The sequence below is a fragment of the Mauremys mutica genome, chromosome 13, assembly GCF_020497125.1.
Source record: "Mauremys mutica isolate MM-2020 ecotype Southern chromosome 13, ASM2049712v1, whole genome shotgun sequence".
Classification (NCBI taxonomy): Eukaryota; Metazoa; Chordata; order Testudines; family Geoemydidae; genus Mauremys; species Mauremys mutica.
In genome coordinates, this window is record NC_059084.1 from 38347621 (window position 1) to 38369895 (window position 22275).

The window sequence follows — 22275 nt, forward strand, 5'->3', positions numbered from 1 at the left end:
ACAATAAAATGAATTATTTAGATGGCTGACCAGAGCATTGCCTTGAATGAATAGATACTCCACAAAAGGGAATTTAATCAGAGACTGTGCTACTCCAGCTGAAGGGAAAATCTTCCAAGATTACCTGATTTTCTGACTAGACCTGTCTCTTTTAAAAGTAAGTTTTGAAAATGCCCCAAATTAAACATCTCTTTCACTTGCTCCCTCTGTCCCTCTAAACATCAGGTAGGATGTTATCTGCTCTGATAGCCATCCATCAGTTTAAATACATGCATTCCCAGAGGCTAGTGCACACTCCAAAGGGGCAGAGTTAAGGTTACATTGCGGGGGTGGCAAGTATCTTAATTCTTTGTTCCCTGCTTTTCAGAGATTGAAGTTCAGCCAAGCGCCACATTCTGGAAGGGTGAGGCTGTACTTGGCACCTTGACTCTGCATTAACAAAGGTTTGGGGCTGGAAATAGTTTAAGGGAAGAGTTTTTAAGTGAATGAGGTGATCAGCAGTTCCCATTGATAGTCAATGGGAATTGGGTGCCTAACTCCCCTAGGCGCCATTGAAAATCCCAGCCTAAGATATTAGTGATAAATGAAACTGGTCAGAAAATGGGTGAGAAAAAAATCATGAAATGTTGGACAATAAATAACTAAGTGAACGGTTTTCTGGGAGAATCTTCAAAAGTGTGTTAGGGAGTTAGGAGTACTGACTTTCAAATCAACTTATGTTCCTAATTCCCTTAAGTGCTTTTGAAATTCTCAATCTTCCAAAGTAATTTTTCAAGTTAAAAATTTCTGAGAGATTCTACTCAATATTAATGTTTTATTTTCACAGATAATATTGGTCTTTCTTTCTTTCTTTCTTTCTTTCTTTCTTTCTTTCTTTCTTTCTTTCTTTCTTTCTTTCTTTCTTTCTTTCTTTCAGCTTTGCCCATACTCGGACTGGGTGGAAAAGAAGAATTGCATTTTGTGAATAGTTTCAGTGTTTCAAAATTTGGTTTCAGGCTGCAATTATTAAAGCTTCCAGACAGAAGCTCAGTCAATACTACTAAATTTCCGCACAAAAAAATTCAGTTTTGAAAAATTGGCTTTTTCAAATGGAAAAACTTGCCACAGAGAAAGTCCTGACCCTCTCTAGTCCAGGCTTACCCACCGATCTGCCATGGCATGTCATGGCTGCACTAGAAGATGTAACATTGACACACATGGGTAACCCCATTCACATGAGCTCAAAGGGGTTACGCACAGGAGCGAAGAGACTCGTGGGCATTGGTTTCGTAGGCTTGGACCACGGAAGATGACTACTGAGGCTAAGTCAGATATGGCAGGCTGGGTAAGTAACTGCCAAACACAGCCGAAGATTGACCGAGGCTGATAATGTGCAAGGGAAGTTACTGCCCATGCCCTGCGGGGTTGTTCAGCCTGTTCTGAGACAGTCAAATGATATGCATATTTTTTCCCCTAGAGCTAGCAGGGGAAAAGATCAGTGAACTAAATGAAAGGGTATTTACCTGTGTCAAGAACAAAGATGCAAGAGGGGTGAGGCCCTTTAGTCCATGATCCCTGTAAGAGACATTCTTTGGCTCTCCTGCTTTTGGAAAACACTTGACTATCCTCCGCTGAAGAACTTACATCAGACTTTGCACGAGTCTCTCCCTACTTGCCTATATACTTGTAGCCAGTCACCATACAGAGCGGCAGAGCAGAGGGTGTTGGTTACATTGCTGCTCGCTGATTTTCCAAAGGGCATTGTTAGCAACGGTAGAAACTGACTCCGGATGCTACCGGGGGACTTGGTCTCATTAACTGCACCCGAGCAGCCTCAGAAATAGTTCTAGCAACATCAAAGTTACAGGGGTGAAATTCAGGAGGAAGAGGAACCTGTGCCCAGCACTGACCCCGGTGCCCCAAAGGCAGGGATGTGGATCTGAAACGCTAAGGCTCCAACACTGCAGAGGATTCAGGTGGTGGTTCCATAACAGGAGTTCTCACTTATTTTGCTGGGACCCCCCCTTGAAAATATTTCAGGCCAGGCCTGCTGACAGGGGGAGGCAATTGCCCAGGGGCCCAGGCAATTTAAAAGGCAGGCACAGCACACCCTGGTGGGTGAAAGGCAGAAGTGCAGCACTTAGAATCATAGAATCTCAGGGTTGGAAGGGACCTCAGGAGGTCATCTAGTCCCACCCCCTGCTCAGAGCAGGACCAGCACCAACTAAATCATCCCAGCCAGGCTTCTCAGGCAGACAATATATTTTGGAGTGAGGGTCATCAAAATAGCCCAAGCCCAGAATAGCACAATTCGCATCATAACTGCTACCCCTCCCCCCTCAAAACTGTTGGTTAAAAATAGCCCATTTGGACAGTAATAGTTTGCCAGAGCACTGCTGCACCCCGCTGGTGTGACTGGCAGTGTGGCAGAGTGTCATTACGGAGAACAAACATAGGTCTGGAGGTCAGAAATGGAGAGAAAAACAAGAAAAAGACGCCCGACTTTTCAAAAGCAGGAAGGGGAGTGGTACTTTGTTTGGTTGTGAGGTTAGGCCAAAAGAAGATCAGACAGAACCGCTAATCAGTACAGCTAGTAGTGGGCTTCATAGTTCAGAGCAAGCCTGTGATGAAAAGGCCTGTGATGATTCTGTTAAAACGTGCGATTTCAGTACAAAACCAGCCCGAGCTAGTGTTCTTGCATAGGAGGAAACACTCGATACAAACGAGATTGAAAAAGCAAGTTGACGGCTGAAAGTCATCTTGCATTCCAAGAGAATGAAGGATGTGGATTTGACCTTGGATTCTTAGGGCGCTACCTGCAACTCTGATCAAAACTGCTGTTCCAAAAGGGCAACAGAGGCATCCCAACACATTTCCCAGTGATGGAAAAAGAAAGTTTCCGAATTCTATATTAAAATTAACCAAAAAACCCGGCGAGGTTTCTGACAAGGATCGGCTTCTGTGGAGGGAAAGGGAAGAACTGCTCTAATGTTTCCCTGGTAGTTTATTTAGTTCAGATGCCATTTCTTGCAAATTGGTTTTGGCAAGTGACAACGGCTGGAAAAACCAATTGTCATGGCACAAATTGTATGATAAATTGTCTGCTCATGAAGTCCGTGATCGTCACAAGCAATGTTATCTGAAATGGTGAGATTTAGAGGGAAGACTTGCCCAAGGAACTGATATAAAAGCCAGGTCAGGCCCTGAACAAAGCCCAGCTGGAGGAGGAGTCTGTAAAAGCAGCATTCTGGAACTGGTGAGGATCTTATCTGTATTTAGTTAGATTAGACATAGATTTGCACATTTTATTTTATTTTGCTTGGTAACTTACTTTGTTCCGTCTGTTACTACTTGGAACCACTTAAATCCTACTTTCTGTATTTCATAAAATCACTTTTTACTTATTAATTAACTCCGAGTCTGTATTAATACCTGGGGGAGCAAACAACTGTGCATCTCTCTCTATCAGTGTTATAGAGGGAGCAATTTATGAGTTTACCCTGCATAAGCTTTATACAGGGTAGAACGGATTTATTTGGGTTTAGACCCCACTGGGAGTTGGGCATCTGAGTGCTAAAGACAAGCACATTTCTGTGAGCTGTTTTCAGGTAAACCTTCAGCTTTGGGGAAGATAATTCAGACCTTGGGTCTGTGTTGGAGCAGATGGCCGTGTCTGGCTCAGCAAGACAGGGTGCTGGGGTCCCAAGCTGGCAGGGAAAACAGGAACAGAAGTAGTCTTGGGACATCAGTTGGCAGCTCCCATGGCGGGTTCTGTGATCCAACCCGTCACACCCCCTTTCTGAAATTAAATGCTACAGTGTTGGGCTGCTGTGGTGTTTTCCCCATCATAGGGATATTAAATTAATTATATTATGGTCACTGTCATAAACAGATAGTTAAGGGCTAATGCCTCTTTTACCTGTAAAGGGTTAAGAAGTTCACCTAGCCTAGCTGACACCTGACCAGAGGAACCAATGGGGGGACAAGATGTTTCAAAAGGAAGGAGGGAAGTTTTCCTTTGTTTAGAGTTTTCAGTTTTAGCCGGAGTGAAAAAGATCAAGGAACCAGCCTCTTATCAGAGTAGTAAGTTTTAGAAAGGGATAAATAGGTTTATGTTTATTTTCTTTGTAACTTGTCTTGGTGCCATTGAGGGAATTATCAAATTGGGTATTCTTGTGTGTATTAAGATTTTTGCCCAGGGGAACATTCTGTGTTTCCTATCTGTTGTCTGTGAGGTCAGCTGTATGCTGTCTCCCAGAGGTTTTTTTCCTTTTACCTGTCTTTTCTTTAATTAAAAGCCTTCTTTTTAAGAACCTGATTGATTTTTCCTTGTTTTAAGATCCAAGGGGATTGGATCTGGACTCACCAGGAATTGGTGGGGGGAAAGAAGGGGGGATGGTTACATTCTCCTTGATTTAAGATCCAAGGGATTTGGATCAGTGTCCACCAGGGAATTGGTGGAGGAGTCTCTCAAGGCTACCCAGGGAGGGGAAGGTTTTGAGGGGAAAGGGAGTGATCCAGACACTGAGAATTCTGGATGGTGGCAGCAATACCAGATCTAAGCTGGTAATTAAGCTTAGAAGTGTCCATGCAGGTCCCCACATCTGTACCATAAAGTTCAGAGTGGGGGTGAGACCTATGACAGTCACTATTACCAAATGTTCTGCTATATTGATGTCTTGGACCACAGCCTGTGCTCCACTTAGGACTAAATCAAGAATTGCCTTTCATATTGTGGGTTCCAGGAGTAGCTGCTCCAAGAAACAGTCATTTAAGGTGTCAAGAAACTTTATCTCTGCTTCCTATCTTGAGGCAACATGTACCCAGTCAATATGCAGATAGTTGAAATCCCCCATTATTATTGAGTTTTTTATTTTAAAAGCCTCTCTAATCTCCTTAAGCATTCCACAGTCACTATCACCATCCTGGTCAGGTGGTCGGCAATATATCCCTACTGCTATATTTTTATTATTAGAGCCTGGAATTACTATCCATAGAGATTCTATGATACAGTTTGGTTCATTTAAGATATTTACTTCATTTGATTATATACTTTCTTTCACATATAGTGCCACTCCCCGCCCAGCACCACATGTTCTGTCCTTCTGATATATTTTGTACTCTGGTATTACTGTGTCCCATTGATTAGCCTCATTCCACCAAGTTTCTGTGATGCCTATTATATCAATCTCCTCATTTAATACGAGGCTCTCTAGTTCACCCATCTTATTATTTAGACTTCTAGCATTTGTATAAAGTATCAGGGGGTAGCTGTGTTAGTCTGTATCTACAAAAACAATGAGGAGTCTGGTGGCACCTTAAAGATTAACAGATTCATTTGGGCATAAGCTTTTGTGGGTAAAAAACCCACTTCTTCAGATGCATGGAGTGAAAATTACAGATACAGGCATAAATATATATTGGCACATGAAGAGAAGGGAGTTATCTTACCAGTGGAGAACCAATGTTGAAGGCCAATTAGTCAGGGTGGATGTGGTCCACTCCTAATAATTGATGAGGAGGTGTCAATACCAAGAGAGGGAAAATTGCTTTTGTAGTGAGCCAGCCACTCTCAGTCCCTATTCAAGCCCAAATTGATGGTGTTAAGTTTTCAAATGAATTGTAGCTCTGCAGTTTCTCTTTGAAGTCTGTTTTTGAAGTTTTTTTCTTGAAGAATGGCTACTTTAAAATCTGTTATTTAGTGTCCAGGGAGATTGAAGTGTTCTCCTACTGGCTTTTGTATGTTACCATTCCTGATGTCTGATTTTTCTCCATTTATCCTTTTACACAGAGACTGTCCGGTTTGCTAATGTACCTGGCAGAAGGGCATTGCTGGCACGTGATGGCATATATACCATTAGTAGATGTTCAGGTGAATGAGCCCCTGATGGTGTGCCTGGTATGGTTGGGTCCTATGATGGTGTCACTAGAGTAGATATGGGGACAGAGAAAGCAACAGGGTTTGTTACAGGGATTTGTTCCTGGGTTAGTGTTTCTGTGGTGTGTAGTTGCTGGTGAGTATTTGCTTCAGGTTGGGGGGCTGTCTGTAAGCGAGGACTGGCCTGCCTCCCAAGGCCTGTGAGAGTGGGGGATCGTTTTCCAGGATAGGTTGTAGATCGTTGATGATGCGCTGGAGAGGTTTTAGTTGGGGGCTGTTCGTGATGGTCAGTGGTGTTCTGTTATTTTGCTTGTTGGGCCTGTCCTGTAGTAGGGGACTTCTGGGTACCCATCTTGTTCTGTCAGTCTGTTTCCTCACTTCCCCAGGTGGGTATTGTAGATTTAAGAATGCTCGAGAGAGATCTTGTAGGTGTTTGTTTCTGTCTGAGGGATTGGAGCAAATGTGGTTGTATTTTAGGGCTTGGCTGTAGACAATGGATCATATGATGTGTCCTGGATGGAAGCTGGAGGCATGTAGGTAAGTATAGCAGTCAGTAGGATTCTGGTATAGGGTGGTGTTTATGTGACTGTAGCTGGGTGATCACCCTGCTCATGTCCTGAAGGGCTTAAAACAGCCCTGGGAGAGGGCTGGGGCGGGCGGAAAGCTGGGCTGATTGGGGGAAAGCAGCCACAGGTGGGGCCCTGCCCCAATCAAGCCATGGCTGGCCCTATAAGAGGGCTGAGGGCCAGAGACTGGGAGACACTCTTTCTCTAGCTTCTTGAGAGAGAAGGGCCTGGCTGCCTGGGAGCTGAGCAGGGTCCCTGAGGTGGAACAGGGCTGGGGAAGGGCAGAGGGAGCTGGGGAGCTCCAGCCAGGAAATACCCCAGGCTGCAGGCCTTGCCAGAAGGGCCACATTTGTACTGGGGCTGCAGAGAGGCATCCCAGAGGTAGGCAAAGGCAGCGAGTCCTATCCCCCTTGCTGATGATGAGTGGTTTATAGACTGCAGTTGGCCCCAGGGAGTGGGGCTAGGTGATGACTGGCAGTAGCCACTGAGGCAAGGTGGGTTTAGAAGGTTGGGGGTTCCCCTGGAAGGGGAGATCCAGAGCGAGGGGGTACTGTGCTGGGCAGAGGGCACCGGGCAAAGGGCACCGGGATCTGGGAGGGACACGGGGCCATCAGCAGGTGAGACACCGGCCTGCAGAGGGCGCTCTGGGCTGGAAAGAGCTAATTTCCAAGACGACCAGCAGGAGGCGCCGCGCAGGTGAGTCGTCGCCCTGCCGTAGTGATCATCACTTATTTTCACTGTAGAGTCCAGGAAGTAGATCTCTTGTGTGTCTGGCCCAGGCTGAGGTTGATGGTGTGGTGGAAATTGTTGAAATCCAGGTGGAATTCTTCAAGGGCCTCTTTTCTGTGGGTCCAGATGATGAAGATGACATCAGTGTAGTGTAAGTAGAGGAGGGGGCGCTAGGGGACGAGAGCTGAGGAAGCGTTGTTCTAAGTCAGCCATAAAAATGTTGGCATACTATGGGACCATGCGGGTACCCATAGCAGTGTCGCTGACTTGAAGGTATAAGTTGTCTCCAATCTGAAATGGTTGTGGGTGAGGACAAAGTCACAAAGCTCAGCCACCAGGCGTGCCGTGGCCTCATCAGGGATACTGTTCCTGACATTAATAGTCCATCCTCATGTGGAATATTGGTGTAAAGAGCTTCTACATCCATGGTGGCCAGGATGGTGTTTTCAGGAAGATCACAAATGCACAGTAGTTTCCTTAGGAAGTCAGTGGTGTGTCGAAGATAGCTAGGAGTGCTAGTAGTGTAGGGTCTGAGTAGAGAGTCCAAATAGCCAGATAATCCTGCTGTAAGTGTGCCAGTGCCTGAGATAATGGGGCATCCAGGATTTCAAGGTTTATGGATCTTGGGTAGCAGGTAGAATACCCCTGGTCAGGGTTCTAGGGGTTTGTCTGTGTAGATTTATTCCCGTGCTGTAGCAGGGAGTTTTTTGAGCAGATGGTGTAGTTTCTTTTCGTACCCTTCCGTGGGATCAGAGGATAGTGGCCTGTAGAATGTGGTGTTGGAGAGTAGCCTGGCAGCCTCCTGTTCATAATCCGACCTGTTCATGATGACTACAGCACCTCCACCTCTACAGCACTACTAGCATTTGTATATAAGCACTTTAAAAACTTGTCACGTTTTAACTGTCTGCCATTACCTGATGTAATTGAATGGGCCTCTTTTTCATGTGACTATTTCTCATCAGTTCCTACCCATATTTTCCTCCTTATTAGCACATAGAGAATCTCTATTAATAAATCCTGCCTAAAGGATGTCTCTGCCTGAACCACGTGCTCCTCTGCATCTGTCGGCTTTTCCCTAGCCCTTAGTTTAAAAACTGTTCTATGACCTTTTTAATTTTAAGTGCCAGCAATATGGTTCCATTTTGGTTTAAGTGGAGCCCATCCTTCCTGTATAGGCTCCCCCTTTCCCCAAAGTTTTCCTAATTCCTAATGAATCTTAACCCCTCCTCTCTATCGTCTCATCCATGCATTGAAATCCTGCACTTCTGTCTAACTGGCCCTGTGCGTGGAACTGGAAGCATTTCAGAGAATGCTACCATGGAGATCCTGGACTTTAATTTTTTACCTAACAGCCAAAATTTGGCCTCCAGGACCTCTCTCCTATCCTTCCCCGTGCCATTGGTACCTAAATGTACCATGATCACCTGCTCCTCCCTAGCACTACACATGAATCTATCTAGATGTCTTGAGAAATCCACAACCTTCTCACCAAGCACGCACATCACCACGTGGTTCTCCCAGTCATCGCAAACCCAGCTATCTGTCTCTTCCTAATAACTGGAGTTCCCTCCCCTAGAGAGGTATCCTGAGTGTGAGAGGATACTACAACATCACCTGGAAGGAGAATTCCAACTATGGGATCATTTCTATCTGCTCAAATTGGATGTTCTCCTTCCCTGAGACTTTCAACCTTCTCAACAGTAGAGAGGCCGTCAGACCGGGCATGGGACTGTTCTACTGTGTCCCAGAAAGTCTCATCTATGTACCTCTCTGTCTCCCTTAGCTCCTCCAGTTCAGCCAATCTGGTCTCCAAAGCCCATAACATGGTCTCTGAGGGCCAGGAGCTCCTTGCACCAAATGCACACATTCACCACCCACCGATAGGGCAGGTAATCATACATGCTGCATCGGATGCAATCAACTGGGTAGCCCCAACTCTATTGCTGGTCTTCTGCCTGCGTTCTCCTTTTACTCCTGCAACTCATTCCTTTGGTTTGTTCTTTATCAGGGGATGTTTTGGGCTTTCAGTTTAAAGAATGGTAAGTGTATCCAGCCCTCACACTCCTCCTCTAAATTCCCTCGCAAAACTCCCCCGACAGCCGCTCCTGTTTGCTAGCTCCTCTAGTCACTTAAGAGCAGGCTTTGTAAAGCCCCAGTCTTCCCGAGTAGCCCTGCCCCCTGGTTAATGGGTCAAAGCCTCATTAAGAAGTTCTCAGCCTTGCCTAGAAGGCTGCTAGGCTCAGCACACACACGGTCAGCACACAGCCCCCAAACAACCAGACCACACAGTGTATTTCAGTCAAGCAGCAAGCACACAACAAACACCAACAAACAACACACTTACCCCAAGGATCATGAATCGCTCCTCCTTTACCTGGAGAACTCCCTCAAATACTCCCCTGTTAGCCGTTCCTGGAAGGAGGGGAGGTGGCCATCACTACGTTCCATCATGGAGTTTTTAACTATGTCGAGTGGAAAGAAAATTTCCACCAGTTTTTTTACTACCATAAATTGTTTTTGATCCAGATAAATGTTTGAATAATAATAATAATAATACCAATCTCTGGTGCAGCATATGGGGACGTAAGCCTGGAAACCTGCCACCCCTGAAATGGTGCCACCATATCGCCCCTGCAAACCAGCGACTCTATTGCTCTCTCATAGCCTGGAGGCAAACAGCAGTGATCTCTGGGCTCTTCACCAGGAACAGCTTCTTGGCTCTTATGTGGGCCAAGCCTCCTCCACCTCCAGCAAAGCAACAGCACCGGGCTTACCGGGCCCCTGGGTGCAGGGAGTTTGGGCAACCACAGAGAAGCAGATTAAAAGCCCGGGTCAATGGGGACAGTCCTGACCCAGCTGGGGTGTTCCAGGGCACTAGGAGACGCACACATGTAGAACCAAGGCTGGTCGTGGGTCCGGGCCTGTCAAACGGTCTCTGAGAAGGGTCTCAGCATGTGGCACTGCAGGGCAGAAGCTGCTCGGCTGCTGCCAGCTCACAGAGCAGTTCAAAGGCAGGGAGCTGCAACAAGGAGTGTTCCTGAAACTGACTGCAACAGGGGCATGTCCCGAAGAGGCTAGTTCTCAGGCATGGTGTCCAGCCAGGTCCAGGTACCTCAGACAGCTCCGCTCCACACAGGTCCCCCTCCTCAGGGCATGAGGCAACTTATGGCCATAGGAAGTGGCTACCACCTACCGACAGGCAGAACTCCTGTGATGCCAAACACAGCAGTGCTGACTCAGTCACTGGGAACATGTCAGGGCTTGGCCAGACCCAAGGGAGCTGGGCACTGGTGAGAATTGTGAAGCCTCAACACTTCAGAAGGGATTTCCCAAGGTGCCTAGTGGAGTTAGGCACCCAAATCCCTTGGAAATGGGAGTAGGGCACTGGAATTCATTTGACCCCTCTGAGGTTCAACCTATGCATTTTGACTGGAAACAGACGGTTAGGGCTCCTCTGCCCTCCCTTGGTTCTTATCACACAGAAAGAGAGCAGAAGCCCAGAGTCCAAAGTTCAGGCAGTGAAATGTTTATTGGGGTTAACAAGCCTGTATAACCATAGCCCTGTAACCATAGAGCTTTTCCTTCCCCCTCCCCCCTCCTTTTAGCAGGCTTCATTGTATCTGTATTTCACGCCCCTGGTCCCACCCCTTAAAACTTATGGTCATGTTCTGTTTTGGAGGGTCGTGAGTCTGGGGGCTTCGGTGCCACCTCTTTTGTATCCCATGAGAGGGGTAAGGAGCAAGGTTCGTACTGGCCAAAGCCACCTTTTCTTTGGATTTGAGTGTTTCTTATTACCCCCCCACCACTATCTCCTCCCCACTAGTTGTTTGACCTTGACTTGGGAAAGGAGTTTTACATTTGTATATCAAACTCCCACCATATCCAACAGCACTTTTCTATTTCTTATCTTTTCTCATTATTCTAAAACCCCCCATTGGGCTAGTCAGAAGCAACACACAGTGTCTTGTTCTTTGTTCACATATGTTAGTAAGGATATAAAAATATCAAAAGTCAAATGGGCAAACAAAACCCCAAATTATATCTCAGGCTCACAGACAGGCCTAAATACTATATTACCATCACTAACACAGACCCCTCACCATAAGGAATGCACTGGACTGATGGGAAATCCTGGCTAAAAGTCTGAGAGCTGCTGCTCTTGTTGTAGCCGCTGTTGTTGCCACCAATGTTGCAATCACGCTGTTGTGTGTGATTTCGTTCCCAGTGGCTATACTTTATAACAGCGCACACCTGGCAGTAGGTAAGAAGTGAGGAAAGATGTGATTATGCTGTCTAGGGCCACTAGATGGCAGAGGAATGGGATAGGTGTGAGGGTGCTGCCCAGTGGATAGCGACTGAAATGGAAGTTTCAGAGTAGCAGCCGTGTTAGTCTGTATCCGCAAAAAGAACAGGAGTACTTGTGGCACCTTAGAGACTAACACATTTATTTCAGCATGAGCTTTCGTGAGCTACAGCATCCGAAGAAGTGAGCTGTAGCTCACGAAAGCTCATGCTGAAATAAATGTGTTAGTCTCTAAGGTGCCACAAGTACTCCTGTTCTTGAAATGGAAGTGTAAGACAGGAGGAGTTATGTTGCCTGATGAGAAATGGAGGGAAGTGGAAAGGGAGGTGAAGCTGTAGAACAGTGTATGAGTGGTGAGGAAAAGGCCCTGAAGAGAAAAGGACCTCGATGCTAACTAATTAAGCTAGAAGAAGAAGAATCCACTTGAGGAGAGCAGACGGTTAAAAGAGAGTAATAGGCTGTCGTGCTGTGAAATCAACTCTAGATGGTGGCTGAGTGTGGCAGAAATGAGAGGCCAGAAATAGTAAATAGCGACCAATGGATTTCAGTAGTCAATAAATGATCGGAAAAAAGGCAGTGATGTTATAAAGTGTTCACTAGTTGGCAGCATAGTGCAAGAATGAAATATGGGATAGAATTCTCTGAAATGCCCACTGGATGGCAACATCTATGGACTTTTACTAAAGGGGCAGTGCAAGTACATTATAATAGCCCATCTCCTGGGACAGGTTTCTTCCAAAAAATGTAAGCTGGCGTTTAATCATCTAAAATATTTTCCCCATAGGCTCATTAGACTTAAAATAAGATGTAATTATACAAGGAGCATTGTCTGCAAATCCTATTATGCAAGCCCCATTGGGCATTGTTAGCCCCAAAGCTTTGGAGAAGCAAAATTAACCAAGTGGGAGAATGGCTGAAGTGGGACGATACTAAAAAGCATAAAGACCTCAGCAGTAGATGCCGGTCTCTTTACTGAGAAGATCCAATTTCTGTAGAATGATGAAAGACAAGAACCTCAGTGGAACCTGAGTCCTGTCCCCCAAACACTGAGAAACAGGAGTTCATCAACTCAAGCTTGAGCTGTCCTGTGGATAGAGGTAGGCATTCACTCCCAAACTGCTGTTACTTTGCATTTATATATCAGCAGCCAAACAGGGATATCAAAGTGCTTTAGCAGTGGAGCATTAGCAATTGAAGCTTCTCCTTCTGTGATTGCTAAAAGGTAACTAAGGGTAAAAACTCTAAACCAGTAGCAATAGACAGAATACTATAGCCTGTTGCTCAAAGGGAAAATTCCAGGAAACCAATATGAGGAAAATCCCTCTGACTTCCTCTGGAGAAATGAATGAACCCAGTCAGGGTCTGGAAATGAGACACAAATATTGACCAATGAAGGTAATTAATCATTGGAACAATTTATCAGAGGGTTGTGGTGGATTCTCCATCCTTGACAATTTTTAAATCAAGGTTGGATGGTTTTTCCAAAGGGTGTGCTGTAGTTCAAACAAGAATTAATTCAGGGAAGTCTCATGGTCTATGTTACACAGAGGTTCACACTGGATGACCACATGGGCCTTTCTGGCCTTCGAATCTATGAATAAAAAGGGAGAGATTCTAACTGGGGTATCAGACTGTCCGAAAGATCATGGCTGTGTGGAAAAACCATCTGACTGGACTTGGGTGGTGCCTGGGTTAAGTGGAACCTGCATGAACTGGCAATGAAGGGTGATTAGAGAGACAAGGTGGGTGAGGTAATAGACCTCAGTGTGGATCGAAAGCTGGTCTCTCTCACCAACAGAAGCTGGTCCAATAAAACATATCACCTCACCCACTTTGTCTCTCCAATATCCTGGGATATGGCTTTCTTCTACACTGCGTACAATGAAAGGTTATTTTTAGGTAAGACATTATGCACATACGGGGCCAGCTCCAGGGTTTTTGATGCCCCAAGCAGCAAAAAACAAAACAAAACAAAAGCCACGATCACGGCTCTACCGCTGCCACTTCAGTCTTCGGCGGCTGGTCCTTCTCTCCGAGAGGGAGTGAGGGACCTGCCACCGAATTGCTCCTGAAGAGCTGGACGTGCCACCCCTCTCCGTTGGCCACCCCAAGCACCTGCTTGCTGGGCCGGTGTCTGGAGCTGGCCCTGTGCATATAGAATATTATTGTTTTAACCCTCCTTCCCTCTGCTGGTTACATTTCTGTGGACCAATCAATCACACTTGTTTTTTTGAAGAAGCCTTCCTAAGTCGCTGTGAAATAAAAGTTATTAATTTTCTTAGCAATATAGTTTGAAATTTACAAATTGCCTTAATGGATTTAGGAGCCAACTCATCAGAAAGGATTTGGGTACCTAACTCTTTTAGAGTGCTATGAAAGTCTCAGCTTACATAGTCTACATCTTCATGTTACTGACAGTGAATACTCAGCACAATTTTAATAACCTTTCCAGCTTCCACAACTTAGAATCATAGAATCATAGAATATCAGGTTTGGAAGGGACCTCAGGAGGTCATCTAGTCCAACCCACTGCTCAAAGCAGGACCTATCTCCAACTAAATCATCCCAGCAAGGGCTTTGTCAAGACTGGCCTTAAAAACTTCTAAAGAAGGTCCCTAGGTAACCTATTCCAGTGCTTCACCACCCTCCTAGTGAAATAGTGTTTCCTAATATCCAAGCTAGACCATCCACACTGCAACATGAGACTGCTTGTTCTGTCATCTGCCACCACTGAGAACAATCTAGATCCATCCTCTTTGGAACCCCCTTTCAGGTAGTTGAAAGCAGCTATCAAATCACCCCCTCATTCTTCTCTTCTGCAGATTAACAGTCCCAGTTCCCACAGCCTCTCCTCATAAGTCATGTACTCTAGCCCCCTAATCATTTTTGTTTCCCTCCGCTGGACTCTCTCCAATTTATCCACATCCTTCTTGTAGTGTGGGGCCCAAAACTGGACACAGTACTCCAGATGAGGCCTCACCAATGCCGAATAGAGGGGAGTGATCACGTTCCTCAATCTGCTGGCAATGCCCCTACTTATATTGCCCAAAATGCCATTAGTCTTCTAGGTAACATGGGCGCACTGTTGACTCATATCCAGCTTCACATCCACTGTAACCCCTAGGTCCTTTTCTGCAGAACTGGTGCCTAGCCATTCGGTCCCTAGTCTGTAGCAGTGCATGGGATTCTTCTGTCCTAAGTGCAGGACTCTGCACTTGTCCTTGTTGAACCCCATCAGATTTCTTTTGGCCCAATCCTCTAATTTGTCCAGGTCCCTCTGTATCCTATCCCTACCCTCCAGTGTATCTACCTCTCCTCCAAGTTTAGTGTCATCTGCAAACTTGCTGAGGGTGCAGTCCATACCATCCTCCAAATCATTAATGAAGATATTGAACAAAACCAGCCCCAGGACCAACCCTTGGGGCACTCTGCTTGATACCAGCTGCCAACTAGACATGGAGACATTGATCAGTACCCATTGAGTCTGATGATCTAGCCAGCTTTCTGTCCACTTTATAGTCCATTCATTCAGCCCATACTTCTTTAACTTGCTGGCAAGAATACTGTGGGAGACCGTATCAAAAGCTTTGCTAAAGTCAAGGAATAACACAAGGAATTTCCCCTCATCCACAGACCCATCGAAGTTATCTCCTCATAGAAGGCAGTTAGGTTAGTCAGGCATGACTTGCCCTTGGTGAATCCATGCTGACTGTTCCTGATCACTTTCCTCTCCTCGAAGTGCTTCAAAAGTGTTTCCTTGAGGACCTGCTCCATGATTTTTCCAGGGACTGAGGTGAGGCTGACTGGCCTGTAGTTCCCCGGATCCTCCTTCTTCGCTTTTTTAAAGATGGGCACTACATTAGCCTTTTTCCAGTCATCCGGGACCTCCCGCTATTGCCATGAGTTTTCAAAGATAATGGCCAATGGCTCTGCAATCACATCTGCCAACTCCTTTAGAATCCTCGATGCAGTGCTTCTGGCCCCATGGACTTGTGCTTGTCCAGCTTTTCTAAATAGTTCAGAACCACTTCTTTCTCCACAGAGGGCTGCTTACCTCCTCCTCATACTGAGCTGCCCAGTGCAGTAGTCTGGGAGCTGACCCTGTTCATGAAGACAGAGGCAAAAAATCATTGAGTACATTAGCTTTTTCCACATCCTCTGTCATTAGGTTGCCTCCCTCATTCAGTAAGGGGCCCACACTTTCCTTGACTTTCTTCTTGTTGCTAACATATCTGAAGAAACCCTTCTTGTTACTCTTAACATCTCTTGCTAGCTGCAACTCCAAGTGTGATTTGGCCTTCCTGATTTCACTCCTGCATGCCTGAGCAATATTTTTATACTCCTCCCTGGTCATTTGTCCAAGCTTCCACTTCTTGTAAGCTTCTTTTTTTGTGTTTAAGATCAGCAAGGATTTCATTGTTAAGCCAAGCTGGTTGCCTGCCATATTTACTATTCTTTCTACACATTGGGATGGTTTGTTCCTGCAACCTCAATAAGGGTTCTTTAAAATGGAGCCAGCTCGCCTGGACTCCTTTCCCCCTCATGTTATTCTCCCAGTGGATCCTGCCTATTAGTTCCCTGATGGAGTCAAAGTCTGCGTTTCTGAAGTCCAGGGTCTGTATTCTGCTGCTTTCCTTTCTTCCTTGTGTCAGGATCCTGAACTCGACCATCTCATGGTCACTGCCTCCCAGGTTCCCATTCACTTTTTCTTCCCCTACTAATTCTTCCCGGTTTGTGAGCAGCAGGTCAAGAAGAGCTCTGCCCCTAGTTGGTTTCTCCAGCACTTGCACCAGGACATTTTCCTCTACGCTTTGCAAAAACTTCCTGGATTGTCTGTGCACTGCTGTATTGCTCTCCCAGCAGATATCAGGGTGATTGAAGTCCCCCATGAGAACCAGGCCCTGCGATCTAGTAACTTCTGCTAGTTGCCTCATCCACCTCATCCCCTGGTCTGGTGGTCTATAGCAGACTCCCACCACGACCTCACCCTTGTTGCTCACACTTCTAAACTTAATCCAGAGACTCTCAGGTTTTTCTGCAGTTTCATACTGGAGCTCTGAGCAGTCATACTGCTCTCTTACATACAATGCAACTCCCCCACCTTTTCTGCCCTGCCTGTCCCTCCTGAACAGTTTATATCCATCCATGACAGTACTCCAGTCATGTGAGTTATCCCACCAAGTCTCTGTTATTCCAGTCACATCATAATTCCGTGACTGTGACAGGACTTCCAGTTCTCCCTGCTTGTTTCCCAGGCTTCTTGCATTTGTGTATAGGCACTGAAGATAACTAGCTGCTTATTCTGTGTAGAGGTGCGGACTCACCTCTGAGGCACCTCCTGCTGGTTATCCTGGGAATTAGCTCAGTCCAGCCCAGAGCACCCTCTGCAGGCCAGTGCTCCGCCTTCCGGATACTGGCCCCCGTGTCCCTCCCAGGACCCTGGTGCCGCTTTAACTGGGTCTCCCCCTCCCAGGGGAACCCCCACCCACTATCCCCACCTTGCCTCCATCTCAGGCTACTGCCAGTCTTCATCAAGCCCCACACCCAGGGGCAGACTGCAGTGTCAGCCTACTCATCACTGGCAAGGGTGGGTTTGAACCTGCTGCCTTAGCCTACCCCTGGGCTGCCCTCTGCAACCCCCAGTACCTCTTGGCCTTCCACTAGGCCGCAGCCTGGGGCTTTCCAGGCTAGAGCTCTCTAGCTCCTCAGCCTTTCCCCAGCCCTGCTTCACTCAGGTACCTTGTGTCTAGCTCCCTACAGCCAGGCCCTTCTCCATCTACAGGCAGAGGGAGACTGTTTGCTCCTGGCTTCCCTGGCCTTTTTATACAGGCCAGCTGTGGCCTGATTAGGGTGTGGCCCAGCTACAGCCACTTCCCCAATCAGCCCAGCTTTTAGAGCTGCAGCTTTCAAGCCCTCCCAGGCCACTTTTTAAACCCCTCAGTGAAGGAACGGGTAACCACCCTGCTACATTCTGCCTCCTCAATATGAGGCAGGAGTCCTCCCCTCTTGTGGTCTCCTGCTCATGCTTCCTCCTGGTATCCCACTTCCCCACTTACCTCAGGGCTTTGGTCTCCTTCCCCCAATGAACCTAGTTTAAAGCCCTCCTCATTAGGTTACATAACTTACATAATGAAAAAGGTTTTCAACACTTATTAATATTTCCTACGGGTGGTATATGTGATTATATCTGTTGGGAATTTTTGATATTCTGGAATTGTGCAATTGTGCGAAAGTTCTGTAGAGGAACATTTATAGATTTATAGATTGGAAGGCCACAAAGAACCATTACATCCTCTAGCCTGGCCTCCAAGACTAGATGTGTAGGTTAATTATTATGGATTATACAAAAATATCAGGTTATTCTCAGTAATATTAGCTCACATTTGGATGATTTTGTCATGAGAAGAGATGAGATTACAAAACCAAATACTGGTATTTTTTCTCTTCTATGAGTTTTATTCTTCCTAGATACACCCCATGGCAAACACAGATTGGGGAAATCAAACGTCCATCACAGAATTCATCCTCCTAGGATTTGGGGATATCCTTGAGCTGGAAATCTTCCTCTTCCTACTGTTTCTACTGATCTACATTGTGACTGTGTCTGGGAACGTCCTCATCATTGTGCTAGCTATCACTGAGCGAAACCTTCACACCCCCATGTACTTCTTCCTGGGGAACTTGTCCTTCTTGGAGACCTGCTACACCTCGACCATCCTGCCCAGAGTTCTGGCCAGTCTTCTGACCGGGGACAAGACCATTTCCATCTGTGATTGTTTAACACAATGTTATTTTATTGGTTTCTTTGCAGGTGCAGAATGCTATCTGCTAGCGGTGATGTCTTATGATCGGTTCTTGGCGATATGCAAACCTCTGCGTTATGCAGCCCTCATGAACGGCAGGTTCTGCCTGCAGCTAGCAGCAGGGTCTTGGATAAATGGATTTCTGGCCATGACCATAGTAATAGTTCTTATGTTACAATTAATTTTCTGTGGCCCCAATGAAATTGATCATTTCTACTGTGAATCCACAGAAATACTTAATCTTTACTGTAGTGACACCAACCAGATAGATCTTGTCATTACCTTCCTGGCTGCTGTATTTACTCTGCCCCCATTTGTATTAACCGTGGCATCCTACGTATGTATCATCATCACCATCCTGAGAATCCCTTCCACCACCGGGAGGCAGAAAGCCTTTTCCACCTGCTCCTCTCACCTCACTGTAGTGACAATTTTCTATGGGGCCATAATGATTCTCTACATGCTACCAAAAACAAACTCACTGAGAGCCCTGAACAAAGTGTTCTCTGTCTTCTACACAGTTCTGACTCCTATGGCCAATCCCTTCATATACGGCCTGAGAAACACAGAGGTGAAGGACACTGTATAAAGAAAAAGTGGTGAGATGCACAGCTGATTCATTGTTTTATTGAGATAGATCCTGTGTGGTCACTAGTGCTGGCTAGGTCTTTGGGAATGTGCTGCTGTCATATTTTAGGACCTGCAATGATCTGAAATGGTAAGATCAGTGAATGCCAGATCTTTATTTTATAATACATGTTTTGAGTTAGGAAATTCCATACACCGTCATCATCAATTCCTGGGACTTTGAGGATGATTTTCCTATAAAATAATAGCCGGTTATCGATGGTAGACCCGCCGATGACTAATGAGGCCAATCCAGGATTAACAGAGCTTGTCATAAGGACATAAGAACATAAGAATGGCCATACCGGGTCAGACCAAAGGTCCATCTAGCCCAGTATCTGTCTACCGACAGTGGCCAATGCCAGGTGCCCCAGAGGGAGTGAACCTAACAGGCAATGATCAAGTGATCTCTTTCCTGCCATCCATCTCCATCCTCTGACGAACAGAGGCTAGGGACACCATTCCTTTCCCATCCTGGCTAATAGCCATTTATGGACTCAGCCACCATGAATTTATCCAGTCCCCCTTTTAAACATTGTTATAGTCCTAGCCTTCACAACCTCCTCAGGTAAGGAGTTCCACAAGTTGACTGTGCGCTGCGTGAAGAAGTACTTCCTTTTATTTGTTTTAAACCTGCTGCCTATTAATTTCATTTGGTGACCCCTAGTTCTTGTATTATGGGAATAAGTAAATAACTTTTCCTTATCCACATCACTCATGATTTTATATACCTCTATCATAACCCCCCTTAGTCTTCTCTTTTCCAAGCTGAAGAGTCCTAGCCGCTTTAATCTTTCCTCGTATGGGACCCTCTCCAAACCCCTAATCATTTTAGTTGCCCTTTTCTGAACCTTTTCTAGTGCTAGAATATCTTTTTTGAGGTGAGGACACCACATCTGTACACAGTATTCGAGATGTGGGCGTAACATGGATTTATATAAGGACAATAATATATTCTCAGTCTTATTTTCTATCCCCTTTTTAATGATTCCTAACATCCTGTTTACTTTTTTGACCGCCTCTGCACACTGCGTGGACATCTTCAGAGAACTATCCACGATGACTCCAAGATCTTTTTCCTGACTCATTGTAGCTAAATTAGCCCCGATCATGTTGTATGTATAGTTGGGGTTATTTTTTCCAATGTGCATTACTTTACATTTATCCACATTAAATTTCATTTGCCATTTTGTTGCCCAATCTCTTAGTTTTGTGAGATCTTTTTGAAGTTCTTCACAATCTGCTTTGGTCTTAACTATCTTGAGCAGTTTAGTATCATCTGCAAACTTTGCCACCTCACTGTTTACCCCTTTCTCCAGATCATTTATGAATAAATTGAATAGGATTGGTCCTAGGACTGACCCTTGGGGAACACCACTAGTTACCCCTCTCCATTCTGAGAATTTACCATTAATTCCTACCCTTTGTTCCCTGTCCTTTAACCAGTTCTCAATCCATGAAAGGACCTTCCCTTTTATCCCATGACAGCTTAATTTACGTAAGAGCCTTTGATGAGGGACCTTGTCAAAGGCTTTCTGGAAATCTAAGTACACTATGTCCACCGGATCCCCCTTGTCCACATGTTTGTCGACCCCTTCAAAGAACTCTAATAGATTAGTAAGACACGATTTCCCTTTACAGAAACCATGTTGACTATTGCTCAACAGTTTATGTTTTTCTATGTGTCTGACAATTTTATTCTTAACTATTGTTTCAACTAATTTGCCCGGTACCGACGTTAGACTTACCGGTCTGTAATTGCCGGGATCACCACTAGAGCCCTTTTTAAATATTGGCGTTACATTAGCTAACTTCCAGTCATTGGGTACCGAAGCCGATTTAAAGGACAGGTTACAAACCTTAGTTAATAGTTCCGCAACTTCACATTTGAGTTCTTTCAGAACTCTTGGGTGAATGCCATCTGGTCCCGGTGACTTGTTAATGTTGAGTTTATCAATTAATTCCAAAACCTCCTCTAGGGACACTTCAATCTGTGACAGTTCCTCAGATTTGTCACCTACAAAAGCCAGCTCAGGTTTGGGAATCTCCCTAACATCCTCAGCCGTGAAGACTGAAGCAAAGAATCCATTTAGTTTCTCCGCAATGACTTTATCGTCTTTAAGCGCTCCTTTTGTATTTTGATCGTCAAGGGGCCCCACTGGTTGTTTAGCAGGCTTCCTGCTTCTGATGTACTTAAAAAACATTTTGTTATTACCTTTGGAGGTTTTGGCTAGCCGTTCTTCAAACTCCTCTTTGGCTTCTCTTATTACACTCTTGCACTTAAGTTGGCAGTGTTTGTGCTCCTTTCTATTTGCCTCACTAGGATTTGACTTCCACTTTTTAAAGGAAGTCTTTTTATCTCTCACTGCTTCTTTTACATGGTTGTTAAGCCATGGTGGCTCTTTTTTAGTTCTTTTACTGTTTTTCTTAATTTGGGGTATACATTGAAGTTGGGCCTCTATTATGGTGTCTTTAAAAAGGGCCCATGCAACTTGCAGGGATTTCACTTTAGTCACTGTACCTTTTAACTTTTGTCTAACTAACCCCCTCATTTTTGTATAGTTCCCTCTTTTGAAATTAAATGCCACAGTGTTGGGCAGTTGAGGTGTTCTTCCCACCACAGGGATGTTGAATGCTATTGTATTATGGTCACTATTTCCAAGCGGTCCTGCTATAGTTACCTCTTGGACCAGCTCCTGCGCTCCACTCAGGATTAAATCTAGAGTTGCCTCTCCCCTTGTGGGTTCCTGTACCAGCTGCTCCAAGAAGCAGTCATTTAAAGTATCGAGAAATTTTATCTCTGCATTTTGTCCTGAAGTGAAATGTTCCCAGTCAATATGGGGATAATTGAAATCCCCCACTATTATTGGGTTCTTAATTTTAATAGCCTCTCTAATTTCCCTTAGCATTTCATCATCACTATTACTGTCCTGGTCAGGTGATCGATAATAGATCCTTAATGTTATATTTTTACTAGAGCATGAGTCAGAGTTGGGGCAGACATTTTCCATTGGAAGGGGTGTATCTGGATTGTTAAATCGGGCTGCAGCACATTGTTTCCTGGTTCTCTGTTTCCTGTTGTCTCCATTGGATATCAAAATACTGGCACCCTTACCACAAAATCCTTTTCTATTTTGGTTGATCAAGGGCTTGGGTTTCCTTTGGGTTTATGTCAACACTGCACTTCTCCATGCTGACTTTGAGAGTGTTTTTAAGCACTTTTTTGCCTGCCCCCTCCATACACTAAGCCTATATAAGAATATAGTAGAAAAAACTATTTACGCTCAAATTTTCAAAGCATTCTAAGAGGATTAGGTGTCCAGCTTTCAATGGGACTTAGTTACCGCATTGAAAATCCAGCTGAATTACAAAATATTTGAAAGCATA

At 45.3% G+C, this 22275-nt stretch overlaps 1 protein-coding gene across 1 annotated transcript; it reads left to right on the forward strand.

Annotated features, from left to right (window-relative positions):
• Positions 1-1288: 1288 nt before the first annotated feature.
• LOC123348366 (olfactory receptor 10A7-like) lies at positions 1289-18850 on the forward strand. Its single transcript, XM_044985886.1, has 2 exons — positions 1289-1324; positions 18155-18850. The coding sequence occupies exons 1-2, from the start codon at positions 1289-1291 to the stop codon at positions 18848-18850; spliced, it is 732 nt and encodes a 243-aa protein (XP_044841821.1).
• The last annotated feature ends 3425 nt before the right edge of the window (positions 18851-22275 follow it).